Here is a 24095-nt window from a genome sequence, read left to right on the forward strand (position 1 = left end):
GAGACTAGATTTTCGTTAGAGAATATTCTGCAATCTAGTTTTTCTGAATTTGGGGACACTTTCTTAAAACCCAAGTTAAAACATTTTCTGTGGTTTTATTTCTTATTTTTGGCTTTGTCTTTGATTCATGGATCTCGGAAGTGAACATGATCTTAGTGATTTATTCAAGGCCTCTCAATTTACAGATGAGAAAATGTACGAGGAGGGCCATTTCATCACATTAAGATAAACAAAACAAAACAAAACCGTTGCCATCCAGTTAATGCCGACTCATAGCAACCCTATAGGAGAGAGTAGAGCTGCCCTACAGGGTTTCCAATGCTGTAAATATTTATGAAAGCAGGCTGCCACATCTTTCTGCCATGGGGTGGCAGGTGGCTTCAAACCACCAACCTTTCAGTTAGTAGCTGAGCACTTAACCGTTGTGCTGCTAGGGCTTCCTTTACTTTAAAATAGTGGTTCTCAAATCTGACCTTCAGAATCCCTTGAAGGATTTGTTAAAGCACAGATTGCTGGACCACATCCCCTGAATTTCGGATTCTGTAAGTTTGTAATGGGGTCCGAGTATGCATTTCTACCAAGTTTCTAGGTAATGCCAATGCTGCTGGCCTGGGGACCACACTCTGAGAATCATTACTTTGAGATAGTTCCTCTTCAGATCAAATCAAAGAGCTCACTTTCCTCTTTTAGGTGAAAATTTTTCAGATACTTTGAGATGTTCTTTTTTTCCAATTCGATCATTGTTTAAACTGAACTCTATATGTTTATATCTTTCCAGCTTTCTAAGAAAGATACACATACTCCTAATTTTTTTCCCTAAGCTTGTTCTCTTTTGTCATTATTTTGTTGAGTCACTAAGAATGAAAGCCCAGCCACAAAATGTCAGAAAGATGAATAATCCTTAGAGCTTGCATCTAAGACCCCACCCGTTCTCTGGCTTCACTTCTGTGTTTGGCTCCTGCAGCTCACCCTCTTGTGGGTGTTTGAGTGTGCATTCTCTCACATGTATTGTACTGAATAAATCTCAGCTCCACTTCTCTAATACATTGTGTAAATATCTCTTAAGCTTTTTATAGTTGTATGTGTAGAGCATGATTTGACTCAAACATCTTGAGTAAATATTTGTTTAAGTAGAATAACCCTTTATGGTAACTCCTTTGAAACAGGGTTTATTATCATCTTTGTATATCACAGGAGCAATACCCCTTGGCATAAATTAATAAAGCAGGTGAGGGCTGAAATACACATTGACCATGGAGGCCACAGTACCAGTGGAATGGAGGAGAATCCTATCAGAGTAGCCCCGTTCCAGTCAATACTCATTTATTGAGAGCCTGTTATGGGCCAAAGACCATGCTGGGATTTGAGTACAAGATGATTAGTAAGACATGTCCACCAAGTGTTGACAGGCAGCACAGTATAATGGTGAAAGTGTGAACTTTGAAGCATGTCTTAGTTATTTAGTGCCACAATAGCAGAAATACCACAAGTGGGTGCCTTTAACCAACATATATTTATTTTCTTATGGTTTAGGAGGCTACAAATCCGAAATTAGGGCACCAGCTCTAGGGGAACGCTGTCTCACTCTGTTGGCTCTGGGAGAAGGTTCTTATCTCTTTCTGAGCTTCTGCTTCTGGGCAGTCTTCTTGTGCTTGGCATCTCTCTTTCCCTGTCTCTCCCAGCTAGCTTGTGGCTGATCTCTTATATCTCAAAAGAAATTGACTCAAGGTACACTTTAGATGAATCCTGTCTTATTGACAGCAAAGAAAACTTATTCTCAAATGGGATTATAACCACAGGCATAGAGATTAGGATTTACAGCACATATTTTGGAGGGACACAGTTCAATCTATAACATTCCAAAATTCACGTCCTTGCCACATGCAAAATGCATTCACCCCATCATCCCAAATCTCTTAAGTCAACTCCAAGTCCAAAATATAATGTTCTGAATCATCTAAATCAAGTATGGGTAAGACCCTAGGCATATTCCATCCTGGGACAAAATTCCTCTTCATTTGTGAACCTGTGAAATCTACAATACAAGTTATTGTTTTCCAAAATGCAATGGTAGAACAGGCACAAGGTAGACATTTCCATTACAAATGGAAGAAATCGAAGGGAAAGAAGTGATAGTGGACACCAAGCAAGCCCCAAACCCAACATAACAATTTACATTAGTTCTCAAGGCTTGAAAATAATTCTCTGTTCTTTGGGACCATCTGTCTGGGTAAGGACCCTACCCTCTAGACTCTGGGTGTTGGCTACGCCCTCTGGATTCTGGGTGGAGGCCCTTCAGCCTTGGGCTTCAGCTCCACCTTCCAAGCCCACTGGGATGGCAACCCCATCCCCTTGGCTCGGGCAGGCCCTGTTCTTCTGCCCCTTGGGCATGGCAGCCCTGCCCCCTCAGCTTTGAGTGGTGGCCCCACCCCCCTGGCACATCTTACAGCAGCCCCACACTCCAGACCTGAGTTGGCGAAGATCTGACTCTTTGAAACCTAGAAGGCTACAACCCCACCCTTTAAGATCCAGGAGACTATGGCCCCACCCTTTGAAACCAAGAAGGCCTTGCTTCCCAGGCTCCTTCCAACAGTTCTGCTGATCTTTTAGGTGCCCCAGGGATGGTCCTTTTCATTTTTTGGAGGACAACAAATGTAACTCCTTTGGCCCATTTCCTGCCTGTAGAATTTCAAGAGGCACACAGTGTTCCTTCCTTTTGTTCTTTCTCTGTCCATTTCAGTCTAAGCTGATGAGTTTTCTGCTGTGGTAGTTGGTTAGATCCGTCAGTCAAAGGCTTAATCTCTTTAACAAAAGACTGTGTAGCCATGTCCTTGGTGTCCTTAGTTTCTACAACAGAATTTTCCAAATCTTTAAGTTCTGTTTTCATTTTGCACAGTTGATTTTTAAGTCTGTCTTTTTCCTCTTGCATTTTACTATAAGCAGCAAGGAGAAACTGTGTGACTCCGTTAAGATTGTGCTTAGAAATCCCCTCAGCGAGATATCCATGTTCATCACTTACAAGTTCTACCTTCCACCAAACATTTGAACATAATTCAGACAAGTTCTTTGCCACTGCATAAAAAGCACTGCATTTTCTCCATTGTCCAATCACATGTTCATCATTTTCTTTTAAAGCCTTACGAGACATTTCTAGGAACATTCTGTGGCTGGCGCCATATATGTTCTCTAAGACAAGAGAGACTTTATCTGTAGCTGTCCTCACTTCCTTCTGAGCCCTCACCAGAATTGCCTTTGATGTCCGTAATTCTACCAACAGCCTCTTGGAGGATATCTAGGCTTTTACTATTGTTGTTGTTTGTTGTTAGGTGCCGTCGAGTCAGTTCCGACTCATGGCGACCTTATGCACAACAGAACGAAACACTGCCTGTTCCTGAGCCATCCTTACAATCGTTATGCTTGAGCTCATTGTTGCAGCCACTGTGTCAATCCACCTTGTTGAGGGTCTTCCTCTTTTCTCTTGACCCTGTACTCTGCCAAGCATGATGTCCTTCTCCAGGGACTGATCCCTCCTGACAACATGTCCAAAGCATGTAAGACGCAGTCTCGCCATCCTTGCCTCTAAGGAGCATTCTGGCCGCACTTCTTCCAAGATAGATCTGTTTGTTCTTTTGGCAGTCCATGGTTTGTTCAATATTCTTCACCAACACCACAATTCAAAGGTGTCAACTATTCTTTGGTCTTCCTTATTCACTGTCCAGCTTTCACATGCATATGATGTGATTGAAAACACCATGCTTGTGTCAGGCGCACCTTAGTCTTCAGGGTGACATCTTTGCTCTTCAACACTTTGAAGAGGTCCTTTGCAGCAGATTTGCCCAATGCAATGTGTCTTTTGATTTCTTGACTGCTGCTTCCATGGCTGTGGATTGTGGATCCAAGTAAAATGAAATCCTTGACAACTTCAATCTTTTCTCCATTTATCATGATGTTGCTCATTGGTCCAGTTGTGAGGATTTTTGTTTTCTTTATGTTGAGGTGTAATCCATACTGAAGGCTGTGGTCTTTGATCTTCATTAGTAAGTGCTTCAAGCCCTCTTCACTTTCAGCAAGCAAGGTTGTGTCATCTGCATAAAGCAGGTTGTTAATGAGTCTTCCTCCAATCCTGATGCCCTGTTCTTCTTCATATAGTCCAATTTCTTGTATTATTTGTTCAGCATACAGATTAAATAGGTATGGTGAAGGAATACAACCCTGACGCACACCTTTCCTGACTTTAAACCAATCAGTATCCCCTTGTCCTATCTGAACAACTGCCTTTTGATCTCTGTAAAGGTTCCTCCTGAGCACAATTAAGTGTTCTGGAATTCCCATTCTTCACAGTGTTATCCATAGTTTGTTATGATCCATATAGTCGAATGCCTTTGCATAGTCAATAAAACACAGGTAAACATCCTTCTGGTATTCTCTGCTTTTAGCCAGGATCTGTCTGACATCAGCAATGATATCCCTGGTTCCACGTCCTCTTCTGAAACCGGCCTGAATTTCTGGCAGTTCCATGTCGCTGTACTGCTGCAGGCACTTTTGAATGATCTTCAGCAAAATTTTGCTTGCGTCTGATATTAATGATATTGTTCTATAATTTCCACATTCGGTTGGGTCACCTTTCTTGGGAATAGGCATAAATATGGATCTCTTCTGATCAGTTGGCCGGGAAGCTGTCTTCCATATTTCTTGGCATAGACAAGTGAGCACCTCTAGCGCTGCATCTGTTTGTTGAAACATCTCAATTGATATTCCATCAATTCCTGGAGCCTTGTTTTTTGCCAATGCCTTCAGAGAAGCTTGGACTTCTTCCTTCAGTACCATTGGTTCCTGATCATATGCCACCTCTTGAAATGGTTGAATATTGACTAATTCTTTTTGGTGTAATGACTGTGTATTCCTTCCATCTTCTTTTGATGCTTCCTGTGTCATTTAATATTTTCCCCATGGAATCCTTCACTATTGCAACTCCAGGCTTGAATTTTTTCTTCAGTTCTTTCAGCTTGAGAAACGCCGAGCGTGTTCTTCCCTTTTGGTTTTCCATCTCCAACTCTTTGCACATGTCATTATAATACTTTACTTTGTCTTCTCAAGAGGCCCTTTGAAATCTTCTGTTCAGTTCTTTTACTTCATCAATTCTTCCTTTTGCTTTAGCTGCTCGATGCTTAAGAGCAAGTTTCAGAGTCTCCTCTGACATCCATCTTGGTCTTTTCTTTCTTTCCTGTCTTTTCAGTGACCTCTTGCTTTCTTCATGGATGATGTCCTTCCACAGCTCGTCTGGTCTGCAGTCACTAGTGTTCAATCTGTCAAATCTGTTCTTCAGATGGTCTCTAAATTCAGGTGGGATATACTCAAGGTCATATTTTGGCTCTCGTGGACTTGCTCTGATCTTCTTTCATTTCAGCTTGAACTTGCATATGAGCAATAGATGGTCTGTTCCACAGTCGGCCCCTGGCCTTGTTCTGACTGATGATATTGAGCTTTTCCATTGTCTCTTTCCACAGATGTAGTCAATTTCATTTCTGTGTGTTTCATCTGGCGGGGTCCATATGTACAGTTGCCGTTTATGTTGGTGAAAATGTATTTGCAATGAAGTCGTTGGTCTTGCAAAATTCTATCATTCGATCTCCGGCATTGTTTCTATCACCAAGGCCATATTTTCCAACTACTGATCCTTCTTCTTTGTTTCCAACTTTCGCATTCCAATTGCCAGTAATCTTCAATGCATCTTGATTGCATGTTCGATCAATTTCAGACTGCAGAAGCTGATAAAAATCATCTATTTCTTCATCTTTGGCCCTAGCGGTTGGTGCGTAAATTTGAATAATAGTCGTATTAACTGGTCTTCCTTGTAGGCATATGTATATTATCCTATCTCTGAACAGTGTTGTTACTTCAGGATAGATCTTGAAACGTTCTTTATGATGTTGAATGCAACACCATTCCTCTTCGAGTTATCATTCCCAGCATAGTAGACTATGTGATTGTGTGATTCACAATGGCCAATACCAGTCCATTTCAGCTTGCTAATGCCTAGGATATCGATGTTTATGCGTTCCATTTCATTTTTGACGATTTCCAATTTTCCTAGATTCATACTTGGTACATTCCAGGTTCTGATTATTAATGGATTATTAATGGATGTTTGCAGCTGTTTCTTCTCATTTTGAGTCATGCCACATCAGCAAATGAAGGTCCCGAAAGCTTTACTTCATCCACGTCATTAAGATCGACTCTACTTTGAGGAGGCAGCTCTTCCCCAGTCATCTGGGGAGCTCATCTTCCAGCACTATATCAGACAATGTTCCGCTGCTATTCATAAGGTTTTCACTGGCTAATGCTTTTCAGAAGTAGACTGCCGGGTTCTTCTTCCTAGTCTGTCTTAGTCTGGAAGCTCAGCTGAAAACCTGTCCTCCATGGGTGACCATGCTGGTATCTGAATACCAGTGGCATAGCTTCCAACATCACAGCAACACACAAGCCCCCACAGTACAACAAACTGAGAGAGACCTTAAAACTCTTCCAGCTTCCATCCATTACTCAATTCTAAAATCCCTTCCACATTTTACGTATCTGTTACAGCAGCACCGCACTCTTCTGGTACCAAATTTTGTCTTAGTTATCTAGTGCTGCTGTAACAGAAATAACACAAGTGGGTGGCTGTAACAAACAGAAATTTATTTTCTCAAGTTTAGGAGGCTAGAAGTCGAAATTCAGCGTGCTGGTTCTAGGGAAGCCTTTCTGTCTCTGCTGGCTTTGGAAAAAGGTCTTTGTCCTCTTTTGAGCTTCTCTTCCTGGGCAATCTTCATGTGCTTGATATTTCTTTTTCCCGTCTCTCCTTGCTAGCTTGCGTTTAACCTCCTTTATATTTCGAAAGAAATTGACTCAATGTACACCCTACAGGATCCTATCTTATTAACATAAGAAAGAAAACCCATTCCCAAATGGGATTATAACCACAAGCATAGAGGTTAGGATTTACAACACATATTACTGGGGGACACACTTCAATCCCTAACAGAGCATGTGGAACTGGGTTCGAATCCCATTCCTACTACTTAGTGGCTTGGATCAATATGTAACCTCTCTAAGCTTTATCTATGAAAGGAGAATAAAAACACCAAATTCATTTGTCTTTCCCAAGACTATAATGGGATAATTCATGTAAATTGCTTAGTCAGTTCCTGGAATGAAGCAATCACTTAGCAGTGGCTTTACTCATTAGTGTTTCCTTCTTCAGGCTTCTGCTACGTTCTTGGTAGCAGAAGATGTAACACTGTTGTGAAAGCTAGAAAAAATACTGAATAGTTCTAACAAGCTTCTAAACTCATACCATCTAGCTACTGCCTTTATAAGAAGCTTTTGGGATACATTTAATTAGCACCAAACTTGTTGCCGTCAAATCGTTTCCAACTCATAGCAACCGTATAGGACAGAGTAGAACTGTCCCATAGGATTTCCAAGGAGCAGCTGGTGGATTCCAACTGCTGAACTTCTGGTTAGCAGCTGTAGCTCTTAACCACTGCGCCACCAGGGCTCCTTAATTAGCACAGAAATAGACTTCCCTTTTTCTGAGTTCTAATTCCCCAAATCCTTTCTTGAGTCAGTATTGATCCTATGTTACAACAATGTGATTGTAGTCCAGATGAAATAACCCTAGCTTACAGTCCCTCTGGAAACCCTGGTGGTGTAGTGGCTAAGTGCTACGGCTGCTAACCAAAGGGTTGGCAGTTTAAATCCGCCAGGCGCTCCTTGGAAACTCTATGGGGAAGTTCTACTCTGTCCTATAGGGTCGCTATGAGTCGGAATCAACTCGACAGCAACAGGTTTGGTTTTGGGTTTTAATGGTTCCTCTGAATGGATGTTGAAACAGATTTGAAAATATGAGAATTTCTTTAGGAGTGTTCTGATATTTTAATCAATTCAGTGATATTGTAAATGTGATCTAAAGTTTCTAACAGAAAAGAATTATATATTTAACATACTTTCCTTCTAAAACTCAATTATTTTATTAAAGTGTTTAAGCAATGTGTATTCTCTGTTAAATTGGAAATCTCCACTGTGTTGTTTTGTTAAAGGTAGGTTAAAAGATTACTTCTATGTCAAGAATTGGTTGTTCCACCAAAGTTGTCTTATAAGCGGAGGGAATAAAACATAGGAAAATCAGAAGACAAAGAAAGAAGAAAGGAACGATAGGCCAAAGGTTCCCAAATTGAAGAATATTTCCCTTATGGGGAAAAAAAACCCCACATCTACCCCAAAATATTTTGTCATATGCTGTAATGCATCACCAAGAATACTGTGTGTTTCAATTCCAACAGAAAACCAAACCCTTGATGACAGAATTTTCTGTGAAGTCGACCATTATTTCTCGTTATGCCTTCACTACGGTTTCCTGCAGAATGCTGAATAGAGCTTCGGAGGACCAGGAAGTTGAGTTCCAGATGCAGATTCCAGCAGCATCTTTCATCACCAACTTCGTTATGTAGGTGACAGACACACTGGACGAAAGTCTTGGAATGAAGATTTCTATGTGGGTGGTCAAGGTCATCCTGAGATAATGTGAGGTCCAAGAGCCTGTCTTTGTACTGAGAATTTGTACCCCAGAGTGGATTATACAGTGAAACCTGTGAGAGCCAGAACTTGATGGGACTGCCTTGTTTTTCTGGGTCTTCCAAGTTTTCTGCCTTTGATAGGGAAATATTTGAGTTTTCCTTCTCCAACAGGTATCTGTCTTTCACAGGTTTTACTGTATATGGTTCCTTCTGTGCTCCCTCCCCTCCTCCTTTCCTCTCTCCCCTCCTCCTTTCCTCTTTCCCTATCTCCCTCCCTCTTTTCCTTCCTTCTGTCCCTCCAGCCCTCCTCCTTCCCACCTGTAAATATTTAGTGAGTGCCCACTATGGGCTAGACACTCTTCCAGGTGATGGGTATATTGCTATGAAAAAGATAATGTTACTCCACTCCAGGAATTCCATTTGGGGAGAAACAGTCAATAACCTAGGAAACAAATCAACACATGAGATAATTTCAGATGGTAGTGTATGTTATAAAGATGACAGAGCAGCAAGTAGGATTGAGAGGAGATTCTTTAGATAGGGGAGTCAGGGGGGGGAGCTCAGAGAACATGATGGTTCAGATCTGAAGGGTGAGATAATATGAAACTGTTGATATACTAGGTTAAATATATCTCTTCTTTTGTTCTGAACTAAGCAGAAAAGATTTGTGACATAGGGTTGGTGTTAGGGTTTAATTTTCAGCTTGGGCAAGATTCAAGCTGATGAGTCTTCATGGAAGTTTGTTTGAGCAGGTGTGATTTACTCCTAGAGAATCACAGAGGCACAGTGGGTTGGGTCTTCCCATTCAGACCTGTGGAAAATTGCCCTAGGATGAAATGAATGATTCAAGCATTGTGCCCTGGTCTGGAATGCTTTCTTTCTGTATATCCAAGAGGCAAATAAAAATATTTTGTAAGGTTGTCGTAGTTATGAGAGCCATGTTTGAATTTGTCTTGGAACTAACTGCAAGCTGGTAACACAGCTATCTCTTGTGTTTCAGGCTTGTTGGAGACAAGGTTTATCAGGGTGAAATTACAGAAAAAGAAAAGAAAAATGGTGATAGGGTAAAAGAGGAAAGGAATAAAACCACAGAAGACAATGGGTAAGTGCCACTTAATTAAAGAATTAAAGAATAAAATTGTCTACCCCTTTGCCTACTCATCTCTTCCTCATCCCTTCCTCCAAGTATTTATTTTTAACAGAATTTTTTTATCAATGTAATTTTATCAATATGGTTAATATTGATATAGGAGATAAGGATTTATAATGAAAAGGAACATTTTGCCTCTCTTATTTCTCAATTCTTACTTCCTAGAAGCATCCAATTCTAATTTTTCTGTATTTAGTTTTCTTCAGAGTTACCTTCTTAACTCCAAATATTATGGTAGCCTTGTTTTTCCTTTCTTTCTTTTCTTTTTTTTAAATGGCTCATTTGGGGCTTTTTTTACATGTAATTTTATTTATTTTGTTGCTATTGTTGAGAATATGTACAGCAAAACATACACCAATTCAGCAGTTTCTACATGTACCATTTAGTGACATTGATTACGTTCTTTGAGTTGTATAACTACTGTCACCCTCCTTTTCCAAGTTGTTCCTCTCCATTAGCATGAATTCACTGCCCCCTAAGGTTCCTTTGGAGTTGTTGTTCTCAATTTGATCCCATACAAATAGTTCTTAAAAGTGCGTAATGCTCAAGGCAGATACTTTTTACTACTTAAGGTAAACTATTGTTTGGTTTTAAGAAGACTTCAGGGGATATTTTTGGTTTTAGGTTTAAAGATCATCTCAGGGCAATAGTTTTAGGGGTTCATCTAACCCTCATGGGTCTAGGAAGTCCGGAGTCCATAACAATTTGATATTCTGTTCTGCATTTTCCTCCATTTGATCAGGATTCTTCTAAGGAATCTTTGATCAAAATGTTTAGTAAAGGTAGGTGGGTACCATCTAGTTCTTCTGGTCTCATGGCAAAGGAAGCAGTTGTTCATGGAGGCAATTAGCCGCACCTTCCCTGTCCTCCTCCTATTCCTGACTCTCCTTCTTCCTCTGTTGTTCCAAGTGAATAGAAACCAATTGTTATGCCTTGTATGGCTGCTCGAAAGCTTTTAAGATACCAGGCACCATGCATTGAACTAGGAGGTAGAACAGAAGCACTAAACATATCATTAGGCCAATTAAATGGGATGTCCCATGAAATCATGACCCTAAACCTCCAAACCAAGGAACCAAATCCCATGAAGTTTTTGGTTGTACATAAGCAACCTCAGCAGCTACTCTTTTTTTTTTTCTGTAATTGTAAATATGTCTTTCACACAACTTCTGTCAGTTCAACTTATTCAGGTGTAAAACTTAATGATAGCAATTACAATAATCAGCTCTGTAACCACACCCTTAATCAACATATTTCCATCACAATTAACCCCCCATTTCTGCCTCCCTCTTGCACCTGGAAACCACTAACAAGCTTTGTTCTGTATACATTTGCTTTTTCTTGTCTTTTTATATAAGCAAGGTCATACAATATTTGTCCTTTTGTAATGGACTTATTACACTCAACATAACGTCTTCCAGCTCCATCCATATTATAGCATGTATCAAGACTTTATTTCTCCTACTGGCTGAGTAGTATTCCAATGTACCACATTTTGTTTATCCATTCATCTGTTGATGAGCATTTAGGTTGTTTCCACCTTTTGGCTATTGTGAATGAATAATGCTGCAATGTACATTGGTGTACGAGTGCCTGTTTGAGTCTTTGCTTTTGAGTCTTTTGGGTATATACCTAGGAGTGGAATTACTGGGTCATGACGGCAATGGTAAGCAAGGTAAGCATGAGCTTACTTGTGCTTACTTACTCATCTGTAGTGAACAATTTCTCATGAAACTCATGCGAAATTGTTCACTATAGATGAGAAAGTAAGCAAAGTAAGCCCATGCTTACTGTGCTTACTGGGTCATCGGCCCCTGCCAGGGATTGTAAAATTGAAAAGAGTTTTTGATTCTGTAGGAAGGTACTGTGGGGTTGGGAGAGAGACAGATGCCAGCCATACCTAGATGCAGACTCTTTGATGTGGTGAAAAAATCTGAAATTGTTTACTACAGATTAGTAAGTAAGCACACCTTGCTTATTAGATAATTTGCCCCTGACAATGGCTGTACCATTTTGCATTCACAGCAGCGTAAGTGTTCCAGTTTCCCTATATCCTGATCATGTTATTTTCTGTGTTTTTAATTTTTTTTTAATCTTAGCCATCCTTAAAAAAAAATCCATTACCATTGAGTTGATTCTGACTCCTAGCGACCCTGTAGGATAGTGTAACAAGAATTGCCCCATAGGGTTTCCAAGGAGTGGCTGGTGGATTCAAACTATTGATCTTTTGGTTAACAGCTGAGCTCTGTTACCACTGCACCACCAGGGCTCCTTAGCCATCCTAGTGGGAATGAAATGGCATCTTATCTTGGTTGTGATTTGCATCTCTGATGGCTAATGATACTGAGCATTTTTTCATGTGTTTGGTGGCCATTTGAATGGCCTTTTTGGGGAAATATCTGTTCAAGTACTTTGTCCATTTTATGACTGGGTTATCTATCTTTTTGTTGTTAAGTTGTTGAAGTTTTATATACATTTTGGTTATTAAATTCTTGTTGGACATGTGATTTCCAAACGTACTCTCCCAGTCAGTCAGTAGCTTTTCTTTTAACTTTTTTGGTAAAGTCTTTTGATGAACAGAAGTTTTTAACTTTTATGAGGTCCCATTTATTTATTTTGTCTTTTGGTGTTTGTGCTTTTGTTTTATATTAGATAATCCATTGTTGAAAGCGAGACCTAGCAGTGTTGCCCCTGCTTTTTCTTCTAGGAGTTTTTTGGTTTAGCTTGCACATTTAGGTTCTTACTTGTTTTTGTGTATGTTGTGAGGCATGGATCCTGTTTCATTTTTCTGCATGTGGAAATCCAATTTTTCCCAGCCCCATTGGACTGGGATTTTATTTCCCAAATGTGAGGTTCATATTTGGCTACTAGAGAGGGAAATATAATCCTAGTCCAATGGGGCTGGGAAAAATTAGATTTCCGCATGCGGGAAAATGAAACAGGATCCATGCCTCACAGCATACACAAAAACAAATAAGAACCTAAATGTGCAAGCCTCTGTTCTCTGAAGAAAAATGGTCTTAGTGTCTAGATAAAGTGGTGTGAACATGTAAAACTGTTTTCGTTAATTAATAAAAGGTCATAGTGCTGATAAAGCTTGTTCTCTAAAATCATGGACTTTGAGAAACTTTGCTGTGTGAAATCCTGTTAGTGAGAATGGAATATCCCGCTCTTGCCTGGAAGACACGAGCCATGGGTTCACTTTGATACAGAAAAGCAACCTCAATTTCTAACGAAGGCTTAGAGCTTCATAAGGGTTTTGAGACACAAAATTCTCCCTTTATATTAAATTTTTAGTTTCTAAGGAAACAGAACCTTGAGTCAGTATCTCAGTTCAGGTATTGACTGACCCCTTACTTGTAGCCCTATTTTGCTTTTAGCCTGTCAAAACACTACCTAATTGCTACCTACACTTCACCTTTTAAACCAAAAAACCCCCTCGTTGTCATTGAGTTGATTCCAACTCATGGTGATCTCATGTGTGTCAGAGTATAACTATGTTCCATAGAATTTTCAGTGGTTGCTTTTTTGGAAGTAGATCGCCAGGTCTTTTGAGTCACTCCTGGGTGAACTCAAACTGCCAGTCTTTTGGTTAGCAGCCAGATGCCTTAACCATTTGTTCACCTAGGGACACACACTTTACCCTTTGCCAATCCTATAATAAGCCTATCTTTTCATTTGTTTGGTGAGATGCTCCATGGTTCCTCTGGTATATGGTCTCCCTTACTGCAGCAAGTTACTAAGCCTAACTTTATTGGACTTTGGGGGTGTCCCAAATGGTCTTTATCAAATAAGCTTTATCAGGATTATCTTTTCTTACAATTCATAAATTATTCAGAATCATGCCACAGTTTAGTCTGTTTTGGACCATAACTTATAAAAATACCTGTCTTTCCTGGAGTTCGTAATTGCCTTTCTTTTTTTTTTTCACAAGATGAAACTTATTTTGTCATTATTGTTGTCTAACGAGACACATAATTCTTTTGAAATGATGATAAAATGAACAAGTATGACCAAGCTTGTGCAAGTAGTGATATCTCTGTAACCCCTGATGCCTGGCCAACAGCAGTTGTAAGGAAGACATCACTGATTATGAGACACATCCTGATTTCAGAGCTGTTAAAAAGGAAAAAATGAGTTACTAAGCGAGTTATTACAGATCTATGGAATAGTGTCCTTGCTTGTAGCCTTGCCGTGGGACTTGCGGTTTCTTTTCATTTTACCTCTGGTTTGGTTTATTTCTTGCATTCCATATCTTCTTCTTTTTGGTTTTCCTCACTGCTGGGTATATTCTGAAGAAATTCCATCAGAATGGGTATATGAGAAGTAAATTTTCTGAAGTCTTGATTCATATTTTGGCCCTGTATGGGATTTAAGGTTCAAAATAATTTTACTTCAAACTTGAAAGGCATTGCTCCAATGTCTTATAATATCCAGCATTGTTGATGATACATCTAATATGGTCTAATGCCATTCCTTTGGCCTATTTTCTCTATTTGATGTTCTGAAATTTTAGGATAATGGGTTTAGGTGTCAGTCTTTTGTCATTTATTCTGTGTAGCCCTCAGTGGAGCTTTTCCATCTGAATACTTGTGTATCTTTTCAGCTCTGGAAAAGAGGTTTGTAGACAGTCTACCATCTTAGTCATTCATATGCACACTTGGAATTATTCCTTTTGCTGTCCTGCTGACTTAGAGCCTGTAGTCTCTCTGTGATTCAGCCAGATGGTTTGTTCCTCTCCTTTGCTGCAGTCACTTCCTCTGTGTTTTGAGCTATAGAGTTCTTGTTCTACTGAATCCCCCAAGTCTTCTAGAAACTTTTTGAAATGTTTTATCCATGGATGGTTGCTCCTGCCTCTCTTATGCCTTCTGTTTAATCCTTTACTATCCCTTTGATGATGCAGTAGTTAAGAGCTCAGCTGCTAGCCAAAAGGCTGGCAGTTCAAATGTACCAGCTGCTTCTTGGAAACCCTATGGCACAGTTCTGCTTTGTTCTATAGGGTCGCTATGTGTCAGAATCAACTCAATGGCAATGGGTTTGGCTTTGGTTTGGTTATCCCTTTGATGATCAGTCTGTATCTTGAATCAGAGAACCCTCACTCCCCGTACTGAAAGTATTGGGAATGGTTTGTGTTTTTAAAAGCTTTGTAATCCTTTGTTCCTTACCTTTCCCTCTAAACACATCCACCAGACTTTACTAAGATGTAAAACCTAGTTTATTGGCTATTTAAAGATATATAAAATGTCAGGATTCATTTGGCCATTTCTATAAAGAGGAGAATGTAATTCACATCTTGACTCCAAAGCCCTCTGACCTAGCAGTTCATTTATATAAATGTCCCCTTCCCCCATTACCCTCTAGGATCTGTCTCAGGGAGAGGTAGGAAAATATAATAATCTTTGAATATTCTTTGAACCTTTGTAAACTCTCTCTGGAGTCCCTGGGTGGTACAAATGTTAGCACACCCAACTGACTGCTAACAGGTTGGTGGTTTGAGTCCACCCAGAGACACCTTGGAAGAAAGCCCTGGCAATTTACTTCCCAAAAATCAGCCACTGAAAACCTTATGGAGCACAGTTCTACTCTGACACACATGGAGTTGCCATGACTTGGAATCAGCTTGACCGTGACCGGCTTAACTTCCTTCTAGTGTAGTCGTTTCCCTCTCTTCCTGTTACGGATTGCATTGTGTCCCCCAAAAATGTGTGTCAACTTGACTAGGCCTGATTCCCAGTATTGTATGATTGTCCACCATTCTGTCATCTGATGTGATTTTCCTATGTGTTGTAAATCCTACCTTTATGATTTTAATGAGGCAGGATTAGAGGCAGTTATGTTAATGAGGCAAGACACAACATGATTAGGTTGTATCTTGAGTCAGTCTCTTCTGAGATATAAAAGAGAGAAGCAAGCAGAGAGACAGCAGGACCTCTTGCCACTTTCATTTTTTTCTTTCTAAGAACTCACACGGCCACGCCTAGTGTTCCTCACTGATAGGCTTTCTAAGAGAGTGTGACTGGTGCCCCAAGGGTACTTGAGGGAACCTGGCTTTGTCCTACCTGAACAATACTCAGTGGTCCCTTTTTTCTTCCTTACAGGGAGAAGGGAACTGAAACGTTCAGAGCTTCCTTAGTGATTCCCAGCAAGGACAAAGCTGTCTTCAGCTTAAGTTATGAAGAGCTCTTGCAGAGGCGGCTTGGAAAGTATGAACACATCATCAGTGTGCGACCCCAGCAGCTGGTTGGAAGGCTCACTGTGGAAGTGAATATTCTGGAGAAGTCAGGCATTGCATCACTGGAAGTGCTTCCGCTACGCAACAGCAGGCAGAAGGGCACTGGAAGAGGGGAAGGTAAGTAGTGCCTGGTGGACTTGGTCATCTTTTCCATGATAATTTAGAGCCAGTTATTGGATTTAGAGAAATCTATAGAAGACGTGTCACCACTCAACAAAGGGTTTGAAGTTTGTGGGGGTTTGAAAGATAGCAACAAAAGAGTCTACCCACCCCCTGCCTTCTTTTTTCTAAAGAACCAGGCTTTTTCAGAAGATTGTAAAATGTTTAAATCATTTGATTCAGTCGTCCCCCTTCTGGAAATCTAGCCCACATGAAACATCTAAAATATTGGGAATGTTAACATGTGTGAGCTTACTTGACAATATTTGCATAGCAAAAATATGCCATCCACTTAAATATTCAATATAGGGAAGCAAGTAGTAAAATATGATTATAAATACAACTCAGCATGTGAAAGAAAAAAATTATACATATACAATAATGTTAAATATGTTAATTATTTTAAATATGAAGCCGACAAAAGACTAGAAAATTATATAATAATTTTATACTAGGGCTATGGAATTATAGAATCATTTTTTGAAAATCTTTTTTAAACATTCAGCAATATATTATCAAACCCAAAAAAACAAACCCACTGCCATCGAGTCAATTCAGACTCACAGCGACCCTATAGGACAGAGTAGAATTGCCTCAGAGGGTTTCCAAGGAGCTGCTGGTGGATTCCAACTGCCACCCCTCTGGTTAGCAGCAGAGCTCTTAACAAGTGTGCCATCAGGGCTCCAGCAATGTATTATAGTCTTTCAAAAATTAAATAATGAAAAATGTGTATTATAAATTTGACTTGAGATGTAGGCATTTTGGTTCATTAGCAAGGCCATTGAATTTAGGTTTCCGTCTAATTTTAAAAGTCATGTTCCATTTCCAGGAACATCTAACTCAATTGGCATAACAGTTTATAAAGAAAATGTTCTGCCTCCTACTTTGACGAGTAGAGTCTGGGGCCTTAAAAGCTTGTGATTGGCCGTCTAAGATACTCCACTGGTCTCACGCCTTCACAAGCAAGGGAGAATAAAGACAACTGAAGACACAAGGGAAGGATTAGTCCAAAGGACTAATGGACCCCAAGTACCACAGCCTCCACCAGCCTGAGTCCAGCGCCACTAGATGGTACCCAGTTAACAACACCAACTGCACTGACAGGAATCACCGTAGAGGTTCCTGGACAGAGCTGGAAAAAATGTAGAACAAAATTCTAACTCACACACACACACAAAAGATCAGACTTACTGGTCTGACAGAGACTGGAGAAACCCCTAGAGTATGGCCCCCAGCCACCCTTTTAACTCAGTGCTGAAGTCGCTCCTGAGGTTCACCCTTCCGCCAAAGATTAAGATTAGACAGGCCCATAAAACAAAATGAGACTAAAAGGGCACATCAGCCCAGGGACAAGGATGAGAAGGCAGGAGGGGACAGGAGAGCTGGTAACAGGGAACCCAAGGTCAAGAAGGGGAGAATGTTTATGTCGTGGGGTTGGCAACCAATGTCACGAAACAATATGTGTATTAATTATTTAATGAGAAACTAATTGGCTCTGTAAACCTTCATCTAAAGTACAATAAAAAAAATGAACAAAGGATATGAACAGACACGTCACCAAAGACATTAAAACAAGTCACATTCCATTTGTTGAAATGGTTATGAAAAAACAATATAATCTAATTTTAATCACCATGTTCCTTTCAACTACTAGTTAATTTATTTAAATATTCACTTGCACAGGAGACCTGGTAGTACAGTGGTTAAAGCAATCAGCTGCTAACCCAGAGGTTGGCAATTCAAAATCACCAGCGTCTGTGCGGGAGAAAGATGTGGCAGTCTGCTTCCATAGAGATTTACAGCTTTGGAAACTCTGTGCGGTCATTGTGAGTCGGGATTGACAGGACAGCAGTGGGTTTGGTTTATTCACTTGTATTGGGCCCTATACCAGTAAGTAACTATACCAGTAAGGCTTAATGTCAAATTGGAGAGCAAGACAGATATGTCAAAATACTGCACTGGGATTAGAATGACAGGATTTCAGATAATTGTGATATTGAGATTAGGGAAATGCTAAGTAATAAGAGAACGTGCAGAATCTTGAACTCAATCCCTGCGATTGCAAGGAGAGTCTAGAGTGGCCCAAACAGGCTTCCTGGACATGAGTATTTAGAAATGAGATTTGAAGGAGAGTAAGGAAATGACTTGACAAATGGAATAATAGAATGTTCTTATTTAGCTTAATACAATTATAGTCAAGGCCTGCAGGTGGTATGTAGAAGAGTAAAAAAAAAAAAAAAAAAAATTTTTTTTTTTTTTTTTAAAGTGTGATAAATATGCTTTCCTATCCTAGAGTACAGTTAATGACTTTTCACATGAGAAGTAGCTTATTCTCAAAGACTGGTGTTTATTCTGGTCCTCTTAAACTCAGGCCATTTGTTGTGTGAGTCCAAACACTGAGTTTGATACTCTCAATCCAGGTCTACTTGAAAAAATTAAAAATATTGTCAAGGTGTCTGATATTCTGAAGTGGCATGAGGTATGATATACCATTCTTTTTTTTTTTTTAATTTTCATTGTGCTTTAAGTGAAAGTTTACAAATCAAGTCTGTCTCTCATACAAAAATTTATATACAGCTTGCTATACACTCCTAGTTGTTCTCTCCCTAATGAGAGAGCACACTCCTTCCCTCCACTCTGTTTCCCTGTCCATTCAGCCAGCTCGTGTCTGCCTCTGCCTTCTCATCTCCTCTTTGGACAGGAGCTGCCCACATAGTCTCGTGTGTCTACTTGATCCAAGAAGCTAACTCTTCACCAGTATCATTTTTTATCCCATAGTCCAGTCCAATCTCTGTCTGAAGAGTTGGCTTTGGGAATGGTTTCTGTCTTGGGCTAACAGAAGGTCTGGTGACCATGACTACCGGGGTCCTTCTAGTCTCAGTCAGACCATTAAGTCTAGTCTTTTTATGAGAATTTGAGGTCTGCATCCCGCTGCTCTCCTGCTCCCTCAGGGGTTCTCTGTTGTGTTCCCTGTCAGAGCAGTCATCGGTTGTAGCTGGGCACCATCTAGTTCTTCTGGTTTCAAGCTGATGTAGTCTCTGGTTTATGTGTCCCTTTCTGTCTCTTGGGCTCATAATTAATTACCTTGTGATATACCATTCTTATGTCATGTAGGTGGCCGTGTGTATGGCTAATGGACTTTAGTTCTGTTATTAACTATGACTGTGTAAAAATAGCCTAAACCCTGTAAGACTCAACTTGTACATCTGTAAAATGGGGATAGTAATTATCTCCTAAGATCATTGTGAAACATTAATGTATGTGAAGTACATGGCCTAGAGTAAGAGCTTAATTAATAATTGTTACTTATTACAATTATCATTATTATTACCACCATATACTTTTTTTTTTTCCTTTATTAGTTTTGTCTCTCTTATTATATCATAGGAGCTCTGGTGGCACAGTGGTTAAGCATTTGGCTGCTAACCAAAAAGTCGGCAGTTTGAATCCATCAACCGCTTATTGGAAACCCTATGGGGCAGTTCTACCCTGTCCTATAGGGTCGCTATGAGTCAGAATTGACTCGACAGCAGTGGGTTATTGTTGTTTTTGTTATTACATCGTAAGTGCTTTTAAAGGCAAGCCTGTGTCTGATTAATCTTCGTCTCCTTACAGTATTAAAAAAAACAGTGCCTTTTAAAGAGTAGATAGATGATTGTTTGGAAATTAGAGAAAAGAAAACAATACACATGCAAAAAATTAGCAAAGAATGTTTTAAAATTTCAGTTATTTCTAATTGTAATTTATGGAAAATTTTTACTGTGTACAACTGTATGAAAGGAGATTTTTTTTCAGGAGGAAGAAGACTCAGAGTTGTTAAGATCTCCTAGGGAGGGAGGTGTATCTGTGCAGTGTGTCTGGGGTGAATAGACAGGGATTAGAAAATATCTCAAAGCCCTCAGTGGAGTATTCTGAGGGTGGTCATGCTTCAGTAACGAAATGTGTGTGTTTTGCCTATTTTTGGAACCACTGTGACTTTTCAGAGATGTGTACATGTTGTGTTGTGCTCTGTGCGTGTGTGTGTGTTTGTGTTGTGTTTGGAAAAAACCAAAACCAGGTGCTGTCGAGTAGACTCCAACTTGTGTTTAGAGGGGCTATGAATTATGATCGTCTGTTAACTGAAAAGTTACTTACTGTTTATTTTCAGGGGCCTGTTAGTATCTCAGAGGAATTTTTCCAGACCATTCATCTCTTGGGATCTGTTTATTTTTAAGGAAATTGTTTTCCTAGCTCTTTGTACCAAAGCAGATATTTTGCCTTCCAGAACGTGGGGATTTCACAAGCATTTACCAGACCAGGTGCAATGGACTGATTCCCTCGTTGCTGTTTCTCATTCCATCTTTTAGAGCTCAGCTGTTAAAATTGTTCCTGCAAAAATGGTAGCCTCAGCAGTGCAGTACACAGGATGTTGTGATTTTGCCTGGACCCCGCTGTGTGTTTGCAGAAGAAATCCAGGGTAGAGATCAAACTCGAATTGGGTTTACACCAGAACATGAGCTATAATTGTGTGAATGTGGACTCAGACCAATACATTCCTCTGATCTAGCTGGCTGTAGTTAAGAAATCAGACTTCTGGAATTTGTCTAAGCAAATCTCTGACCACTCCACCCATTTCCATCTTTAGGGCTGTAATTCTAAGTAATCATTACTATGTGCCAGCTACTAGACTAAGCACATTGCATATATTATTATCTCAATCAATCCTTATGACAGCCCTCTTAGGTTGTATCTTTTAATCTCCATTTTGTTTATGAAGAAGCTAAGGTTTACAGAGTTTGAGTAATATGGACAAGGTCTCATAGTTAGTTATGGGTAGAAACAAAATTTAATCATAGATCTGACTCCAGGGTTATGTTCTTAACTGCTATACTGCCTCCTTATTAAATAAAGGATTATAAAATATTGAGGGTAAGAGTTCACATTCTAAGCTTGTCTCTAGTTAAGGGTAAAAGTAAAAACTAAAAACAATATAATCTACCTTTGCCTCAGTTTACTTATCTGGGATATCAGGATTGGGTCCATATCTAATGAATTGTGAATTAATGGGCGCCTTCCCAATGCAAAAGTCGTTTCTGTGAATGCAGTTTGGAAGCCAAAGCATTGTAACTTCTAGATTCTTAAAATACTTAATGCATGCACATTGTTCAAAACCTAAAAAAATTACACATTGGTACACAGTAAAAGACGAGACTCTTGTCTGTCTTCTCCCCTTAAAATGTTTTTATGAGTTACGGGCTCAATGGAATAGAGTATTTGAAATTAGGACTGTCCTGAACACTCGGGGTGTGTGATCTTCCAAAGGCATACCCCAAGATAGATATTCCATCTGTGAGATTGGTTCAAGGCTGGCTATTTTACTCTCTGACTGCTAAAATCTCATTAACTACCTACTGTCCCATGTCACCTAAATTGCCACCCTTTCCATAATTCCAGTTTTTTTCAGCACAAAATTTTCATTTATGATAAGGTCCCTGATGACTAGGAATAAAAGAAAATGAGATAAACAAAGTGGGAAATAAGATACTTTGCCTGTGTTATATGGGGCCTGGTAGTGTAAATGGTAGCACTCGGCTACTAACCAGAAGGGCAGCAGTTTGAACCCACCAGCAAGTGGCACTGGGGGAGAGAAGACCTGGTGGTAGCCTCCTATAAAAAGTACAGCCTAGGAAGCCCTATGGGGCAGTTCCGCACTGTCCTATAGGGTCACTATGAGTCGAAATGGACTCAGTGGCACACAACAGAAACACCTGTGTTATTCCCTTTTGTTGCTGTGCATTGATTACTCTCAACCCTAGCTGTACCCCATACTAAGCTGGAGAGGTTAAAAAATAAGAGAGAGATGACTGAGTCCTACCCCAGATAATTACATTAACACTATTGGAATGGGGCTTAGGTAGCTGCATTTTTGCATCTGATAGTCTATGAATTTATGAGAAAATAAAAAATTTGAGCGCTTTCATAATTTTCATGTATTTATAAAGTTAAAGAATAATGCTGAGTTTTTTTCTACCATCAAACAGGTATGGTTCTGTGGCTTTCATAGTTTATTCTTTATATTACTTGTATTTTAAAAAATAGCTTTATTGAGGAATAATTGACACATAATAAAATTTACTTATTTTAAGTGTCCCATTCGATGATTTTTAGTACATCAACAGGGTTGTGCAACCATCTTCACAGTCCATTTTTTAAATATTTCCATCACCCCACAAAGATTTTTGTACCAGTTTGCAGTCACTCCCTGCTCCCACCTCAGCCCCAGGCAGCCACTAATCAACTTTCTGTCTCTAAAGATTTCTAACAGCTGTAGTATAAAAAGCACCTCAGGTGATTGTGATACTCTGTAAAGGTTGGGAATCATTATTTTGGACTTTCCAGCTGAATTTAAGGACATTAAACATGCCAGGGTCTTCACCTACTGAAAGGAGCCCTGGTGGCACAGTGGTGAAGCACTCGGCTGCTGATTGGAAAGGTAGCAGTTTAAACCCAGCAGCTGCCCTGTGGAGAGATATGGCAGTCTGCTTCTGGAAAGATTTACAGCCTATGGGGTAGTTCTCTGTCCTATAGGGTTGCTATGAGTCCGACTCGATGGCAATGGGTTTGGTTTTTTGGTTTGACCTACAGAAGCAGCTTTTAAATTAAACAGGATTGTCCCTTTAATCTTCAAGCCCTCAGAATACTCTGACGTTGGACCCTTGGTAAAATGTATTTGCTCCTCTTTCCCACCAAGTTTTTACTATTGGATACAGGCCAACGTAGAATTAGGCCTGTATCCAGTAGTTGGTGGAAATAACCTGTTTCTGTATCCAACTGTTGCTCACCAACATAGAAACCTGAGAAGGAAAAGCACCAACAGGCAATCCCGGTAGGGCGGTGCAGTCTTTTCAGTAGTCACAAATGCATTAAATCAGGTGTCCCATCTCCTCTTGGAAAAGACAAACATGATCATCTAGTAAATTTTTGGTGTCAAAAGAGCTTTTCTAATTGCCTTCATCCCCATCATGGCCTCTTGGGCATGGTGGGAATTGTTCCTCCCCATGCCACCTTGAGATAAAGATCTCCTAGCTTCGGAAGCCTGGCTTAGTGCAGGGCCTCGAACCGGTTCGTTCTGGTTCAAAACCCTGCTGAGCATTTGCATTTCTAACAACTTTCTAGGCACTGCTAATGCTGCTGGTTAAGGACCAATTCTAAGAACCTCTAGCAGAGCAGTGGTTCTCAAAAATTATTATACATAAAAATCATCTGGGGATCTTGTTAAAATATAGATTCTGATTCAGTATATCTGGGATGAAACTTCAGATTCTCGGCAGGGGTTCATCTGGGATGAACCGGCTTGAAGCCCTGGCTTAGTGTCAGACTTGTTTTACACAGCTCTTTTACCTGAGTCAGTGACCTTAAACTTTGCTTTACGTTGGCATCACCTGGGGAGCTTATAACTCTGTTGTCCAAGTCTCACATCAACTAAGTCAGAATATCTGGGGATGGAAGTCAGGCATCGGGATTATTTAAAGACCCCCAGGTGATTCCAGTGTGCAGCAAACCTTGGGGCCTAGACCCCGATTTGTTTTCTAGATTATTTGGCTTTAGTTCTTATCCCACTATCCCTAAGACTTGCTTTTCAGGCTGCAGAATCTTTGTTCTCAAGCCTCCCAGCCTGGGTTCCTGGGTTATCTCAGCTCTCTGCCCCTGTCACACTGATGGAGTCATAAGTCTTTAACACTGAAAGGAAATTTTAGATTCAGAAACAAGGAGACTTTCCTGTTTCTATGGTCTTCCTGTATCTGGTTCATCATTGAACGATGCTCCACTCTCAAGAATACAGAAGGGAGATAAAGAGTAATCAGCCTCTGCTCTTAAAACAAATACATTCTGGGTTGCTAGAATCCCACTCACTCAAGTTCCCTGGAGGTGACTTTTGCTGTGCTCTCTGCAGTTAGGCATACATCCTTTATACTGCTGTGAAGGCAGATGATAGGACCGGGCGCAACTCAACTTA

At 40.1% G+C, this 24095-nt stretch overlaps 1 protein-coding gene across 1 annotated transcript in view; it reads left to right on the forward strand.

The window, feature by feature from the left end:
• Positions 1-24095, forward strand: part of ITIH5 (inter-alpha-trypsin inhibitor heavy chain 5) — a 118728-nt gene that overhangs the window by 26072 nt on the left and 68561 nt on the right. The window contains exons 3-5 of the mRNA XM_049882014.1: positions 8325-8488; positions 9559-9660; positions 15807-16057. Coding sequence (XP_049737971.1) covers positions 8325-8488; positions 9559-9660; positions 15807-16057 — 517 coding nt within the window. The remainder of the gene's footprint in view (positions 1-8324; positions 8489-9558; positions 9661-15806; positions 16058-24095) is intronic.

This window comes from Elephas maximus, chromosome 4 (genome assembly GCF_024166365.1).
Source record: "Elephas maximus indicus isolate mEleMax1 chromosome 4, mEleMax1 primary haplotype, whole genome shotgun sequence".
Lineage (NCBI taxonomy): Eukaryota > Metazoa > Chordata > Mammalia > Proboscidea > Elephantidae > Elephas > Elephas maximus.